General features: G+C 44.8%; 2 protein-coding genes across 4 annotated transcripts in view; one reads left to right on the top strand and one right to left on the bottom strand.

Moving 5' to 3' along the window:
• Positions 1-16648, bottom strand: part of PAICS (phosphoribosylaminoimidazole carboxylase and phosphoribosylaminoimidazolesuccinocarboxamide synthase) — a 42931-nt gene that overhangs the window by 20626 nt on the left and 5657 nt on the right. Inside the window, exons 2-3 of one of the 3 annotated variants that reach the window (XM_055140910.1) lie at positions 6397-6527; positions 2384-2447 (exon numbers count right to left, since the gene is read on the bottom strand). In XM_055140910.1, the coding sequence (XP_054996885.1) occupies positions 2384-2399 (16 nt within the window). In that variant the 5' untranslated portion in view covers positions 2400-2447; positions 6397-6527. Of the gene's footprint in view, positions 1-2383; positions 2614-2753; positions 2894-6396; positions 6528-16648 lie in introns of those variants that run through there. The other 2 variants (XM_055140911.1, XM_004616447.3) reach the window with 2 other exon arrangements.
• PPAT (phosphoribosyl pyrophosphate amidotransferase) overlaps positions 3055-16648 on the top strand; it is a 43882-nt gene continuing 30288 nt past the window's right edge. Inside the window, exon 1 of the mRNA XM_004616445.2 lies at positions 3055-3350. Within this exon, the coding sequence (XP_004616502.1) occupies positions 3223-3350 (128 nt within the window). The 5' untranslated portion in view covers positions 3055-3222. The remainder of the gene's footprint in view (positions 3351-16648) is intronic.

Raw genomic sequence — 16648 nt, 5'->3', positions numbered from 1 at the left:
AATGCCTATGTGGCTTTTAAGTAAAACGATAGGTCTCCATTATTAAAGATCATTAATGGCTACCATTTATAGCTATCATTTATGGTAGAGAAAGAAATTAAAGGGCAGGTGGAAGAGACAGGCACACATGGATATGGGGAGAAAGAGACTCTAATTCACTGCTAGTGGGAATGCCAACTGCTCCAGCCTTTCTGGAAAATGGGCATTCTTCAAAAAACAAGAAATTGAGCTTGCTCCTGGGAATATATTCTAGGGAGCCCAAAAACAATGCAGAAAAGCCACCTGCACTCCTATATTCACTGCAGCACTATTCACAACAGTCAAAATCTGGAAACAACCTGAGTGCCTTAAGAACAGATCCAGATTTAAAAAAGCTATGGTACATCTACCAGTGGAATACTATACAGCTGCTAAGAAGAGTGAAGTCATAAAATTTACTTATACATGATGAAAATGGAGTATCTTGCTAGGTGACAAGAGTCAGAGGGAGAGGGGCAAAAAGAACGATTGCACTTATTTGCGGGATATTAAAAAACACAGTATGAGACTAATATCTAAAGACAGTAGAGGGGCTGGAGCAACAGCACAGTGGGTAGGGCATTTGCCTTGCACGTGGTCAACCCGGGTTCAATTCCCAGCATCCCATATGGTCCTCTGAGCACCGCCAGGGGTGATTCCTGAGTGCAGAGGCAGGAGTAACCCCTGTGCATTGCCAGGTGTGACCCCCCAAAAAAAGAAAAGTAAAGACAGTAGAAATGAGGGCCATGAGGATTGAACCATGACTGGAAGCTTGAGGCAAGTGGGGATGAGGGCAGGAAACTGGAGACATTGATGGTGGGAAATGTAGGGTCAGCATCTGATATTAAGTATGTGTAAAATACACAACGAACTTCAGATAAAAAAAAAAGATTCGAAACAGCAAATTTTTCATAATGTTTACATCCAACCAGTATTTTAATGGAATGGACTGAGTTAAATAAAGGTCATTACAATTTAAATTCACCTTGTATCTTTTTAGGGGCTGGAGTGATAGCACAGCAGTAGGGCAAGGTGTTTGCCTTGCAGGCAGCCGACCTGGGTTCGATTCCTCCGTCCCTCTTGGAGAGGCTGGCAAGCTACCAAGAGTATCTTGCCCGAACAGCAGAGCCTGGCAAGCTACCCGGGGCGTATCCAACATCCCAAACACAGTAACAACAAATCTCACAATGGAGACGTTACTGGTGCCCGCTGGAGCAAATCCATGAGCAAGGGATGACAGTGACAGATTCTTTTTACTTAAGTAGCTAACAAAGCTACATAGAGCCTTATATTTTAATTAGACAGCATTCATCTACAAGAAACAACTTAAACACACAGAGAATAAACCCGTCAATTAACCTTAGTGGACTCGTGCTCACAATTCACAGGGAAAAAAAAAACAAACACCTGTTTTTTAGGGGGTCCAACCAGGGCACCGTAACCCTAGGACTATCTTATGCCTCTTAGAGGGACTATTTCTTTAGGGGATGGCAGGAAAAAAACTCTGGTCTATCGCATCTATGGAACTCTTTAGCATCTGAATCTTTACTACTAGTTAGGTTAAATTTTGGATTTTAGGCTATATGCTTGTGGTGTGGGGGGCTGCACAGGCAAAGCATGTGCTCCAGCCCCTTGAGCTCCATCTCCCAGCCGCAGTGTACAATTTTTTGGTTTGATACCGAAATCCAATTCGCTCTGGCTGTAACTGTCCTGACTTGGCAATATAAACAAATTGATGGCGCAACCCCAAACCAGAAACTGGAGGTGAGGAAGCAGTGCGTGCGCCTTAGCTTAAGTGCTTATTGCTCCTGGATTTGTACATGATCATGTTATCTACAATAAATGCAAAATAATTCAAAAACAGTTTCGTCTCTCTGGTTCTGGCGCTCTCCAAAGCCATCACGGTATCGATAAAAGACAACTTTTGAAAATACGTAACATCTGCACGGACAGATCAAGATTTTTCGAAAAAGATTCAACTATTAACTTTCTGGAACTGGGGGCTGTTAGGAGTCACCTAACAGGAAGTGCAAGGCTTTCAAGCGTCACGCTCGACTCTCACTTGGTTTGTTTTCTGCAGCGATCCAGGCGGGATGCGCCCGATTGCTTTCCTTCCCGCCGCGGCGCCCGCGCCCCCACCCCGTCCGGGCCTTCGGAGAGTCGCGAGAACCCGGGGAGACGCTTTGTCTGGCGCGCCCGGACCACGTGTCCGCCGACATAGCGGCGCGGCGCGGCCCGGCCCGGCGGCGGGCGGGAGGGAGGGAGGCCCCGGGGCTGGCGGCCACGCGCCGAGCCCGCGGGCTCCGGCGGGACGAGAGCGACGCCCAAAGGACAAGCCCGCGGACCCCGGGCGCCGGCCACTTACCCTCGGCCGTCGCCATGATCCCGCGAGGACAGGAGATGCAGCCCCCGACGGGCAGAGAAGGACTCTGGAAAACAGCGGAGAGGCTCACGGGGCGGAGGGAGGAGGCACCGCCCTCCGACACGCCCCCCCAGGGCCCGCTGCCGCTGCGAGTTCCCAGCCGCGCACAGGGCTCCGCTCGCCCGGACCCGGACTCCCGCGGGCAAACCCTCCCCCCGCCCGCCCCAGGCTTTCCCGCCGCGCAGGCGCAGCGCCGCCCGGCCGCCCCTCCACCCGCCCGTCTGGCGCGAAAAGGCGCGCACCGGCCGGCCCTCCGCCCCCTCTCTGGACCCAGTGCCTTCCGGGCCGCGGGAGCGGCTAAGTTGGGGCGTACCAAGGCGGCCGGCCTGCGGAAAGCACTTTGGGGAGGGTGACCAAGTTTAATAGCGTCTGAGGGGAGAAATGACGAGGGCCCTTGAAAGTCTCAGCGAGCGCCTGAGTCGCAGGCAAAGATCTTTCGCTTTCCACGTGCAGCAGGAATGCTTTTATACTCCCGGCGCTCCCGGGGGAGCTCCACCCCCTGAGGCCCGTGACCCCGCCCACTCCCGGGAGTAGCTTTGCCTGCGGCCTCCGGATTGGTGGACACGGAGTGGGCGTGGTAGAGTGGCGGGGGGCGAGCGGATCACGCCGGCTGAGGGAAAGCACGCGCCGCCGCAGTAGCGAGGGTCCTGACGCCGGGGAGGAAGAGGCTGTCGCGGGCGAAGCGCTGCTGTGCGGTGTGGGCCGAGCGCGCGGCTGCGGAGTGCGCAGACCCCCCTCCCCTGCCGCGGCTGCAGGTCCCGGCACGTGCTTTCGGCGGCGACATGGAGCTGGAGGAGTTGGGGATCCGGGAGGAATGTGGCGTGTTCGGCTGCATCGCCTCCGGAGAGTGGCCCACGCAGCTGGATGTGCCGCACGTGATCACCCTGGGACTCGTGGGGCTGCAGCACCGGTGAGCCACGCACGGGGTGAGGGGGGTGGCGGGTGGCGGCGCGTGTGCGGCTGCTGGGGCCGGAGCCGCCTCTTCCCGCGGCCGGACTCGGCGATCTCGCGTGCCGGGAGGGCCGGGAGGCCGGACCGCTCCTACCTGAGGCGCGCGCGCCCGGGCAGCCCTTCCTGCTTGCCGGGGGCTCTCTCCTCCCTCCCTCTGCTCTGGCCGGCTGGTAACGCCCGACCCGCCGGGTAGCGCTCGCCTCAGCCCCTCACCCCTGCCCCCCCCCCCGACGGAGCCCACGGGGGGCGGCCGGGTGGGGGTGGGGTGCTGCTGCGCCCGGACCCTAAGAACGTCTTGGGGTGCCGCCGCGGGGCCGCCAGTCCCGCACAGACTTCCGTTTCCCCGGGGCCGGAGCCGCTCGGGGACCGGGAGGTGGTCATTGTTCCCGGGGGCCGGAGTCGCTGCGCGGGGAGAGAGCGGGCGGGCGGGCCGGCGCGCCGGGCCGCGCTGAGGCGCCCTGAGGCGCCCTGGAGAACGGAGAGGGAGCGCGCCGGTGCCGCGCGGCCGTCCACCTGCCAAGGATTCCCTCATCCACATTCTTAGATAGTGAGCGAACCGCTCGGCGCCCGGGAGATGCGGGCGTGAACCCTTTCATAGAGAGCGCGGGGGAGTTCGCGTGGGGCGCGATTGCACGCGGAGTTGAGTTTGGAAACTCGCTCGAAGGCCTTGGCGTCCAGAGAGAGTTTTGTTCTCATAATCTCTTGGGTTTTTGTTTATTTGTTTGTTTGTTTCTGGGGAGGGGGGATTCTTTCGTTTTACTCCCTGCCCTCACTGGAAGTTGATGGAAGTGTGCGGTTAGGTGGGACAGTGTCCCTGAAAACGCTGCAGATTCCTAGGCTCGACAGTGGAGCTGGTGGTGGGGAGGGGGCCTTGGCTGTAGCTAGCAGTCAGGGTGCCACTTGCTCCAGTGCGGTCCTGGCTTTCCCTCACCAAATCAGGGCTAGTCGTGGTGGCTCCCAAGCTCCTGAGTTCGCCTTTCCCGTCCTGTGTGCTCCTTCACTTGAGTTAGGAATGCGGATCGATTGAATCAAAGAATATCTGCAACCCCAGTGGCTCTAATCTTGGGAAATTATGGGTTGACCATTTCCAGACACATTTATTGAGAGTACTTAGAGACATATTTCAAGAAAAAAATTAAAATCCACTTAGATAGCAGTTCTAAATAGACACTAGTTTATATCTAGTACGTGAGATGTTTCCTTGGGATCATATGTCATGGGGAAAAGTGTTTAGGAACTGGAAATCTTGAGCACTGCCCAGTGCTAAAAAACATAAACTGACCTTGAATCTCCGGCCCTCCCACTCCTTAACTACAGTTGTGTTTTAGTTAAAATACCTCAGAAAGTTAATCCCTGATCTCTGTTTTGAGTATATGCCTGATTGGAAAGGGACGGGTTCCCCCCCCCACTTTTAATAGTAATTTTTTTTGTGAAGCAGAGCATGATTCTTAATTATTTTCTCTTTCTACTGTTGTTTTTCTGTGAAAGGACTATGAGATTAGATATTCAAGATTAAGGCAATAAGCAGTGATTCTGTAACAATAGAACAGTAGTAAATGGATTCTACCAGGCTTCTCTTTTGTCCAAACATGTCTTTGTTAAAACTGCATTGTTAAAAGTTGACCTAGTGCTAATTTTAATGACCATGGCAAGAACCCAGTAGCTTTAGGCAAGAAATGTATTCACAACAAATTAGATGTTTAAGATCTTACTAGCCGTATCATGGAGTTATTAATGTGTGCCTTATTAGAGGACTGGTTCTTGGCCTATGATCATATCCAGTTCAAAACTTAGCAAGTGTCCTCATGCTTTAGAGAAACTGATTCTGATTGGAACAACACTGGAATTCCTTTCTGTCTAGAAGAGAAATTTTTCAGTTAGTTTAACTGGTAGGTTCGTAAGACTAAGAACTAATGCGCTTACAGCATTGAACCAAGGAAAAAATGAACGCCTACATGGGATTCCATAGTTAAAATACTGTGGGGTGGTGGTTGTCTACTGCAAAAAATTCTACCTCCTGTTACCAACAAATTCTGGAACTTACTGCTTTTCACATTATCTTCGCAAAACATGGGATCTTGGAGATTAATTTGAAATTTCTATCACATTCATAATCTATTTTGGTTTTGCTTTGTCTAAGGCATAATCAGACTTTAAAAATAGAATCTAAACAAAGAAATATTACTTAAGTAGACTTGTCAGGTACTGGATACTTAAACCAATTGGATCACCCCTGCTGTCAGGGTGAATTATAGTTTAATATCAATCAGTTTAATATAACTGCCCTCTACAGTTATAAGCTCTGTGTGTGTGTGTATGCATCTTCATGGCTGATTCATGTATTCAAATGTTTTTTTTTGCGGGGGACCTGAAAACAGTGGTTTGCAGATTTCTGGACAAACTACTCACCTTGTAGTTTAAGAACCAAGCAAACTGAAAACTGTGGCCATGTGTCTAACTTGGTAGCAGAATACTTGCCTTGCTTATCTGAGGCCTTGGGCTTGGCGCCCAGCACCTATGGACCCTGAACAGCAAGCAGCCACATTTTGTGGAGACTTGACAGACTTGGATTTACTTGAAGAGTCATTAAAAGTTCATAGATTTTGTTCTTATCCCCTATGTATGAATCAGGACTGGAGTGATAACACAGCGGGTAAGGCGTTTGCCTTGCACGGAGGCTGACCAGGGTGTGATTCCTCCGTCCCTTTCGGAGAACCCGGCAAGCTACTGAGAGTATCCCGCCTGCATGGCAGAACCTGGCGAGCTACCTGTGGCGTATTTGATATGCCAAAAACAGTAACAGCAAGTCTCACAATGGAGACATTACTGGTGCCCGCTGGAGCAAATTGATGAACAGTGCTACAGTGCAGTGTATGAGTCAACAATTAGCCTTTCCTTGATGGTAAGCAGATGAAAATGCCCACCCCTTTTAGTAAGCTGGGTTAGGAATTGAACCCTAAAGTTAACACATGTTTATACATCTTCTGAAAATGTGGAAGATTTACCTGATGAAGCTGGCTCACACCAGAGGTCCTCTGTTTGCAGAAATTTCCTGTAATGGCATTTAATTCTGTTATGCTTTGAGGAAACCAGTTTTCTGTGATCTCAGGTGCATGTTTCTTAAAGGATGCCGATACTGGTTGCGCAAACAGTATAATGTTATCATTAGAAGAGCATCTGAGAGAAATGCACTCTGCCCTCTCTGAAATTGCTTCCAGGTTTTCTGGAGAACTCAAGAGATTGTCAGAGAACCTAATGCTAGGGATTACTTTATTTTTACCTCTTGGTAATAAAGACCCACTATGTCACATCCGTCTAGTTTTACAGTTCTGTGTAAAATGGGATATTTTTAAATGTTCCTTTAAGTGGTCCTGTTATGTTCTAATTTTGAAAGACTTTGAATAAATTTGATTAATTTGTTAACGTCATGATTTTGAGTTTTAAGTAAAAATATTTTCAATAACTACAGTTAGAACTATTATTTAGAACTTGGATTTTTGCATTATCTGTAGCAGAATGTATCCCAGGAGAGTTTCAAAGAGCTGCTGCTTTGTCATTCTGGTCAATAATGGGAAGAGTCTTAAAGACTTGGAAATCAGTCCCACGTTTCCTGGTAACATTAGTTTGATTTTGGGCAAGTCTCCAACTTCTAAATCTGTTTTCTCATGTTTTGTGTTAGGCTTAAATATTTATTTATTTATTTGTTTGTTTATTTATTTTTGCTTTTTGGGTCACACCCAGCGATGCTCAGGGGTTACTCCTGGCTTTGCATTCAGGAATTAGTCCTGGCGGTGCTTGAGGGACCATATGGGATGCCGGGGATCGAACCCAGGCGGGGGATCAAACCCAGGTCGGCTGTGTGCAAGTCAAACGCCCTACCCGCTGTGCTATCGCTCCGGCCCCAGGCTTAAATATTTAAAGCTCTACAGTACAAATTCCGTGGTTTGGGAGTGATAATTTTATTGGACTAAACCCTTAGTAATTACTCCATATTTTATAGATTTGGTATTTTGAGCAGCTTTGATCCAGAGCTGCTCAGGGCCTACTCCTGGCTCTGTGCTCAGGGATCACTCCTGGTGGTGCTCAGGGGACCGTGATGTGGTGTGGGGGATTGACAGGGATTGGTCATGAGCATAGCAAGTACTTTAGTCCCTATACTATTTTTCTGGCTCCAGCAATTTATCTTTTCAGTGGATTTCCACTAATAGTTCATTAAGAGAAGAAAAAGTTGGAACAGGTCCCCTGTAATGTATTTCTAAAAATGGAGAATAAGGGACCTGAGTGATAGTACAGCTGGCAGGTCACTTGCCATACTAACCTGGGTTTGATTTCCAGCACTCTGTGTGGTCACCTGAGCACTGCCAGGAGTACTCCCTGAGCATCCCTAGGTGTGTCTCCCAAAACAAACAAAAAACAAAAAAATGGAAAATAAAATTTTCAGTTCACCAGAGCTGTAAGTGATGTTTTGGGGAGATTCTTATTCTGTTCTTTTATTCTGTTCTTTTTTCTTTTACATTTGTTGAGCTCCTACCATAGGCATGCTGGGCGCACTAGACAACACAGGGCTGGTGTGGTCCCTTGTCCTCAGAAAGGCAATGTAGCCAGCCTTTTCAAGAGCTCAGACCTCTCTGGCTCTGTTTCTTCCTCTGTAAATACCTTATGGAATTGTGGTAGAGATTAAACACATTGTTATATAAAAGGACTGGCATGCATGCTTTGCATTTGGGAATCTAGAGTTTGCTCCCGAGCACTGCACAGCTCTCCCATACCACCAAGAGCAACCCCTGAGCATAGTGAAGTAGGAGTAGCACCTGAATGCTGTTGAGTGTTGCCCCCAATCCCAAATTGTATATCTCTCTCTCACACACACACACACACACACACACACGCGCGCGCGCACGCTTGTTTTGCAATGCTGGAAGTTAAAGATACTAGCTTTTTAAAAAACTGTTGCTGTTCTGGGGCTCAAAATCTGGGCTTCACACATGCAAAACATTCACTGAGCTACAGCCATAGCTCCACAAGAATTTTTATAGCAGCTTTATCATGAGCTTCATCATCAATGGAATAAAGAACACAATGTGACATGTATTACTATGATTGAATATATATTACAGCAATCCAGTTATCTGCTTAAATTCAGTCATGGATGAGTCTTATGGTTGAATGAAAAAAGTCTGACATTCAAAAAATACAAATTGAAAAATTGTGTTATTTCAGAACTAATCTGTGATGATACATGTCAGAATAGTTATGACCTTTAGGAGAGTTGTAGGTGTTTAAGGATGGGGTTCATTTTAGGTGCTGGAATTATTCTTGTCTTGGTAAGAGTTGTGGTTGCATGGGTGTATTCATTTGTTATAAAATGAGGTCTTCAACCAGGTGCACCAAGAACATTATTTCGTCAATTTTAAGATTGGCCAAATAATATGTTACCATGTTATACATAACATGCTAAAACTGGATTATTCTAGAGAGGTGCAGTGATTAGTTCTTTGTTGAGTTATTAGAGTCAGAGAGAGATTAGAGCTAAGGTTGAAAGTCTTGTGTTTTTTCTTTTAAAGTAATAAATAAGCTCTACAGTACAAATCCAGTGCTTTGGGAGTGATAATTTTATTGAATTAAACCCTTAGTAATTACTCCATATTTTATAGTTTGGTATTTTGAGCAGCTTTGAACCAGAACATACATACATTATTATTATATGGTGTCTGGGATAGAACACAGTTCCTCACACATGTAAGGCAGGCACTCTGTCTTCTGGGTCTAAGTCCTTGCTTTTATATTATTATTGGATTTTTCTTCTATGTATGCCCTACCTTTATAAACTGCAATGCAACCCCATGTGGGATTGATTGGATTATTGAAGTCACAAAATCTCATTTTGCCTTAAGTAAATTTATGATTCATTTTAAGCAAATGTTTGATTTGTATAATCTATATACCTATGTGCCTGGTATTTCTTGATCAGAAAGTGATCATTAGTGGGAAAAGTTAAAGAAGTTCTCTTACATGTATTGCATTATGTCTTTCTGGTTTTCCTGCTATGGGTCAGGAAGTTGTGGGTCTGGATTTAAAGCTCACATAAGATTGTGTCTGAATTTGGCTTACTTGTCAAAGTGCTAAAATATCAGTTATATCTAATTGCTTTTAAACCAAATTTTTAAACATTAGTGGCTTTTTTGTTTGTTTTTTACATTTCAGTCATTTGATACAATCGTAGGGAAGTGTTTCATGGTAAGTAGTTGTGCAGAAATGTAATGCTGGAAAAGTTTTCAGTGTTACTTCCTACTCTTCCTGAGTTATGAAAAACGGTACTTTCTCAGCATTTTCTGCTCTCACAGTTTGTAAACAGTGTATTTGGTCTGATTTGTCAAGGACGGGCATAATTATCTTTGTCAACTTGAAAAAGCAAGCTTCCCTCAAGAGTTGGGAAAGTTGGCATTTTCTCAGGCTCCTTATCCTACTTGTGTGCTTTTTCTCTTGATGCACAAAGTCCTTGGGAGTCTGGTATCACGTTCAAAATAATTCTTAAAAAAAATTGAACTGAACAGGGGCAAGGAGGAGGTAAGGGGGCTGGAGTGATAGCACAGAGGGTAGGGCGTTTGCCTTGCACAAGGCCGACCTGGGTTCGATTCCCAGCATCCCATATGGTCCCCTGAGCACCTCCAGGAGTAATTTCTGAGTGCATGAGTGAGGAGTAGCCCCTGTGCGACCCAAAAAGAAAAAAATTAATTGAACCAGAGGAAAAGAATGAGTGATATTTTAAATATATTAGACTTAACACATTCGAGTACACTAGAGCTCGTGTAAACTTCTGGACAGATAAATATGAAGTGAAAGAATTAAGAATATTTTAGCACAGAGTTTGGAAAGATACGGTAACTCTCAAATACAATTAAAATGTGGGGGGGGTCAGTTGACCATCAGGTAGTGTTAAGCTTTTGTTTATTTATTTATTTGCTTTTATTTTTTCCTTAATCTTGATATTCTTAGGGCTTAGTCCTGGCTCTGTGGTTAGGGATCATTCCTGGTGGTGTTGAGGGTCCATAATCTGTTGTCATGGATCAAACGTGGGTCCACTACTTAAGGGGGAAAAAAACCAGTACTTTATCTTCTATACTATTTCTCTATCCCTTTAATTTTTCTTGATAACTTAAAACGCATAGATGTACTTACCTTAGGGTAAGTTCAAGGTTGTCATGTTTCCATTTGGCAGTTTTAAGGGTTTGTTCTTTTAGCTTCTTCATAAAATTCAATTTTTCTTTGAGTGTTACCTTTTTTTTGTTTTTGTTTTTTGGGTTATACCCAGCAATGCTCAGGAATTACTCCTGGCTTTCACAATCCCAAAATCCCATTAATTACCGATTTCTCCAGCAGGCTCAGTAACATCTCATTTCATCCTTTTCCTGAGATCTTAGAAGCCTATCTCTAGACTTGGCCCTCCCAACTATTTTGCACTGGGGGCTCTTCAGGGACAGGGGAATGAGATCCAGCTTGTTACTGGATTTTGCATATAAATACACCATGGGAAGCTTGCAAGGCTGTCCCATGTGGGCGGGAAGCTCTCAGAAGATTGCCAGTTTTTCCCAGAGGGAGAAGTAGGCTATAAGACATCTTGTGAGAGCTTGCTTTTAAGTCTCTCTCTGGATGTTGGCCATTGATGGGATTACACACACCTGGGTTCCTCTGCCTGTACCTTCATGTATGTGGCCTCTCCGAATGTGTGGAGAGGGGCCTCCAGCATGGCTGTAGCTAGGTTCCGGTGTTCTTGGGCTGCTGGGAGCTCTGCTCCAGGTGGGGAGGGAAACTGGAGCCTATCCCCTCCAAGGGGCCCCAGGGAAGGCAGCCAGGCTTTCAGGCAAGAGACTCCTGGCTTTGCACTCAGGAATTACTCCTGGCTGTGCTCAGGGGACCATATGGGATGCCAGGGATTAATGCCCTACCCACTGTGCTCCGCCCTACCTTTGTTTTTATATTTTGTCCACACCTGGTGGTGCTCAAGATTACTCCTGGCTCTGTTCTTAGGGATCACTACTGATGGTTTGGGGGTGGGGGGAAAATGACACCTGGGATTGAACCTGGGTCAGCCCTGTGTGAGGCAAGCACCCTACCTGCTGTACTCGCTCTCCAACCCATTTTTATTGTGTAAATCTCTTCATACGTTTTGTATTTGGTGGCAGTGTTTTCAGTCTCTGTCTATTCCAAACTGCTTTAAGTCTCGGCAATTTCCTCAAATATTTTTATTTCTGGTAGCTTCTTCGAGAATTTAATTTTTTCATTAGACTTTAAACGTGTGTGAGTGTTCGGACCTCATTGCCACACCATGTTTTCCAGCCTTTGGGTTGCTCGCTGTTACAATTTGTAAGTGACTTCTAAAGGAATATGATTATAAACAAATATGATTTGCAACTATTCAAACTTGTAGGTCAACCTTATATTTGAATATCATAGATTTTAAACAACCTGTGTTGACATAAAGCACTTACAATTATAATTTCAATATAAGGGTCATATATTTCATTCTTTTTTTTATCAAATAAAGTGTTTTTAAAACAATTAAATAGGAAATCACTGAGAATAATTTAGTTACTTTTATTAATGGGTAATTTCACTGAATATTTATGAATGTGGATAGTCTTGTGTTTACTGATTTATTTTTGATAAGGCATAGGAATAGACATTGTTTCTCCCCTGCCATATTCTCTAACAACTCAGGAATAAAAATGAAGCATTTGGGCTTATGCATAGTAGTGCTGTGTGTTGTTCCTTATAACAACTTAAATTGGCATATATTAGAATTTATATATCACACAGACATTAGAAGTCAGCAGTTTGCATCCAGCACCTGGTTCAGTTATGTTTTGTGGTATTGTGGGGCCTCCAATCTCATCTGTAGCAGTGCTTTTATCTTTCTCTGTTGGGAAAAAAAGGGAATAAAAATTTAAATTTGTTGTTTGCAAAAAGCTCTAGTTTACTTTTGCAACTGGAAGTTTTGTTGGAAAACTAGTAAGATGAGATTCCAGCATCAAAGTGTGACATTAAAGACAAATACCTTTGCCATTTGTTATCAGGTTTTCAAAATAGCCTGTTAGAATTCCTTATCTTTCAAAATTTGTAAGTATTTTGCATAGAAATCGAGGCATGTGCTCCATCTGAGAATATAGTAGCACTTTTAGACTAATTTGGTAAGCTAGGTCTTTTGTTACATTTTAATGCCTGACAGAATACTTACATTTGTTTTCTCATTTGATGGAAAGGAGAATATGCCTCATTGCCATAAAATAAATGAGTGGTAAGGGGCTGGAGCAATAGTACAGCGGGTAGGGCGTTTGCCTTGCACATGGCCGACCCGGGTTCGATTCCCAGCATCCCATGTGGTTCCCCGAGCACCTCCAGGAGTAATTCCTGAGTGCATGAGCCAGGAGTGGCCTCTGTGCATGGTCGGGTGTAACCCAAAAAGAAAAATAAAAAAGAAATGAGAGGTAAGATTGTGTATGTTTACAGCAGATAGGTAATAAGTGCATTTTTTAGAGACCACACTTCCAGTGCTGTGTCACCCAGCCATTCGGTCCAACCATGTTTGGGGATGGGAATACATGTGCACCTAACTTAGGCCTTTGCACATGCAAAGCATGTACTCGATCTCTTGTCCTGTTTCTTTGCCCCCAGGTGATAAAACATTTTAAAAATCTAATGCGGTCAGTCCGGTAATGGCAGCACCCAAATATTGTACTGCTTTTAGTATAAGTGGAGAATGTTTACAAATCAACTCTAATTTGGGTTATAATGTGTATGTAATGATATGTTGGATTGTTGAAGTCTAGTGATGCTGAGTAAATACGAGAGTAATTATTTTTTATCGTAGCTGTTCTTTCTTACACACTGAGAACCTTTATTGTTAAATATAGGTGTTTGTGCTATTATTTTATAATAGTTATTAAATAAAACTGATGGGTCTCATTCCCCTGACCTTGAAAGAGCCTCCAATGCGGCACTGTTGGGAAGGACGAGTAAAGAGAGGCTTCTAAAATCTCAGGGCTAGGACGAATGGAGACGTTACTGAGACCACTCAAGAAAATCCAAGATCAACGGGATGATGATGATGAGGAGGAGGAGGAGGAGGAGGAGGAGAATAGAACTAGACAGTGATATGGCAAGGATGGAGGAGAGTGGGGGGTAAGGGTGAATTGGTAAAGTTATTCAGATTTATATCAGGGTAGGACTAAGTTTTATTATTAAGGGCATGTTTGCTTGATGAGTCTGGTATGAAGTTTAACTTCTAGCAGTATCAAGATCCCAAATAACAGACTATTTTAGACCCATATAGAACTAATAGGCTGCTTTTTTGTTTTATTTTATTTTATTTTTGGTTTTGAGCCACACCTGGTAATGCCCAGGGGTAACTTCTGGCTCTGCACTCAGGATTTAATCCTATTTGAATTTAGGGGACTACATGGGATGCCAGAAAACCTGGGTTGGCTGCATGCAAGACAAGTACCCTACCCACTGTACTATCTTTCCAGCCCCTAACATGTTTTATTATTAGTATTATTATTTGTTATTTGGGTCACACCCAGCAATGCTCAGGGGTTACTCCTGGCTCTGCACTCAGGAATTACTCCTGGCAGTGCTTGGGGGCCCATATGGGATGCCAGGTCCCTTAGATGCAAGGTAAATTCCCTACTTGCTGTACTATTATTTTTTTGGCCACCCTAATATGCTTTTTTAACTTGCAGTACTTACTGAGATAATTGTAGTCATGTACAATTATGAGAAATAATAGAGCAAGCCCTTTGTATTTTGTCCAATTTTCTCTATTAATAAAGATTCATAAGACCCTAATCTAGTGATTTTGTTTGTTTATTTGTTGTGGTTTTGGGCTACACCCAGCTGTGCTCAGTGCTTACTCCTAGTTTTGTGTTCAGAGAGGGATCATTCCTGGAAATAATATGGTCAAAGGATTAAAGCTAGGTTTGCTGCCTGCAAAGCAAGCACCTTAGGCTGTACTATCTCTCCTGTCTCTATATTGTCCCAATGTCAGGCATATCGACATTGATGCATTATACCACTCTGGTTCTAATTACTGCTGTTTTGTACTTATTTGTGCAGATGTATCTGCACAAACTTGTATGTGCTTTTATTAGGGGGTTGGGCAGAAGAGGTACCCCAGCAGTGATCAACTGTGGACGGTGCTCAGATGGCTAGATGCTGCCAGAAATTGAACTTGGACTTTCTGCATGCAAAAGATGCTCTCCATTTCCTTGAACGTCTCCTGGCCCTTACATGTGCATTTTAAGTGCTACAATAATTTTATCACATGTATAGGCTCCTGTCTCTGCCTTCAAGATCAATATGTTCAACTATTGCAACACTAAGAATTCCTCTGGTTGCCTTTATTCTATATCCACCATATCCTCTGCCTGGATCTTTTGCCCACCCTTATTCCAGTGATTGCTTATTGGAGAGAGATAAATCATCCAACATAAACCACGGGCTCAAACTTTATTTCAGTGGAATATGAAATTGTAACATTTTGCTTAAATGAGTGAAACCATCAGTTCTAGGCCCAGGCATGTGACTCAATGTGGATTGAGGAACAATTATAGATAATTGTTGGATAACATTGGCTTATCCTTGATCCCCCTGTGGGCAGTTTAGGTTTATTGAGTTATTCCCACAACAGTGCTCCTGAGCACACCCAATTCTGGCAGGCACTAGTAATCCCATATTGTTTTTTCTCTTTTATGTCCTTTGTATGGTTTAGCAGTGGGCCTTTTTGGGTTTTTTTTTTGTTTGTATTTTTGTTTGTTTTTTGTTTTTTTGCTTTTTGGGTCACACCCGGTGATGCACAGGGGTCACTCCTGGCTCATGCACTCAGGAATCACCCCTGGTGGTGCTCAGGGAACCATATGGGATGTTGGGATTTGAACCCGGGGGTGGCCCTTTGCAAGGCAAACGCCCTACCTGCTGTGCTATCACTCCAGCCCAACAATGGGCCTTTTTGTATAGACATGGGAAGACCATTAATGCTGTGCTTTTGTTAACATGGGAGTTAATTGACTCAATAATATTTGCCTCTGGGCATCCATCATATTTACCTGACTTTAGCCTTAAAATTGCCCTTACTCCCCAGACCGTGAACTAAGCTTTTGCCCCACGTGGGCTAAGGGGGGAAATATCCTTCCTCCTTGGTTTTCTTCCCTCTGGGGGAAGCGGCACGGTATGCGCCATCTTATGGATGTTTAGACAGGTATGAACTTGGTGGCGCGGGAAAAAAAAGGAAAAAAAATGTGTTTTGAACTTGAAACAGTGGGACACTTGGGCAGTCTCGGGCTGGGGCTGGTACCGGCTCCGGCTCACACTCCGCCGGGATTCGAACCGGGTAGCCATGCGTTTGCACGGCTGCTCTGCTACTGAACCACCAACATCCAGAGCCAGCTAGATTACTCCTGAACCCAGCAAGTGCTCGCAACCATGTCCCCAGACCGTGAACTAAGCTTTTGCTTTATGCTGCCCCAGGAAGGGAAATGATGAAATTTCCCACTTAAATCTCCATGTACTTAATTACTAAAACACAGAAATCCTAAACCGCGCGACTTTTTACCTCCTTATTCTCATTCGTGGAGAACTAATTATCAAATGTTTCCTTGTCAATGGGGCCGTATTTTGGGGGGATAAACTCCAAGAGGAATAGCGAGTTCAGTGTTGAAACCCCAACAACAATAGTGAGTTTTGGGTTGAAATATGGAATGTAATCAAGATAAAGAGAAAATGAAGTGAATTATATCAGTTATGCAGGTGGGGGGGTGGGAGGTGTACCGGTTTTTTTTTTTTTTTTGGTGGTGTAATATGGGCACTGGTGAAGGGATGGGTGTTTGAGCATTGTATAACTGAGACATAAGCCTGAGAACTTTGTAACTTTCCACATGGTGATTCAATAAAATAAATTTAAAAAATAGAAAAAAAATTGCCCTTACTTCCTAACACCCCTGAAAGGAGGGTCCCAGCAAGGTACAAGGATGACTCAGGGCAAGCTGTAAGATACCCCAGCATCGAAAAGGGACAAGCTAAGAATAATGTTAAAAGCACAGTCATAGAACAAACTCTGCCATGACCCTAAAAGAAATAAGTGAATAAGGACCCTCCTGGGTTAGGAAAGTCTAACCTGGCCTGAGGACTGGAGTCTGGGATATATATAGCAAGATGTTCCCAGGAAAAGCCAAGCTTAAGCTTAATAAATCTCTTACTGTGTTT

The sequence above is a fragment of the Sorex araneus genome, chromosome 5 (assembly GCF_027595985.1).
Source record: "Sorex araneus isolate mSorAra2 chromosome 5, mSorAra2.pri, whole genome shotgun sequence".
Lineage (NCBI taxonomy): Eukaryota > Metazoa > Chordata > Mammalia > Eulipotyphla > Soricidae > Sorex > Sorex araneus.
The sequence above is the reverse complement of the archived record's forward strand: the minus strand, read 5'-3'. Positions and strand labels throughout refer to the sequence as shown.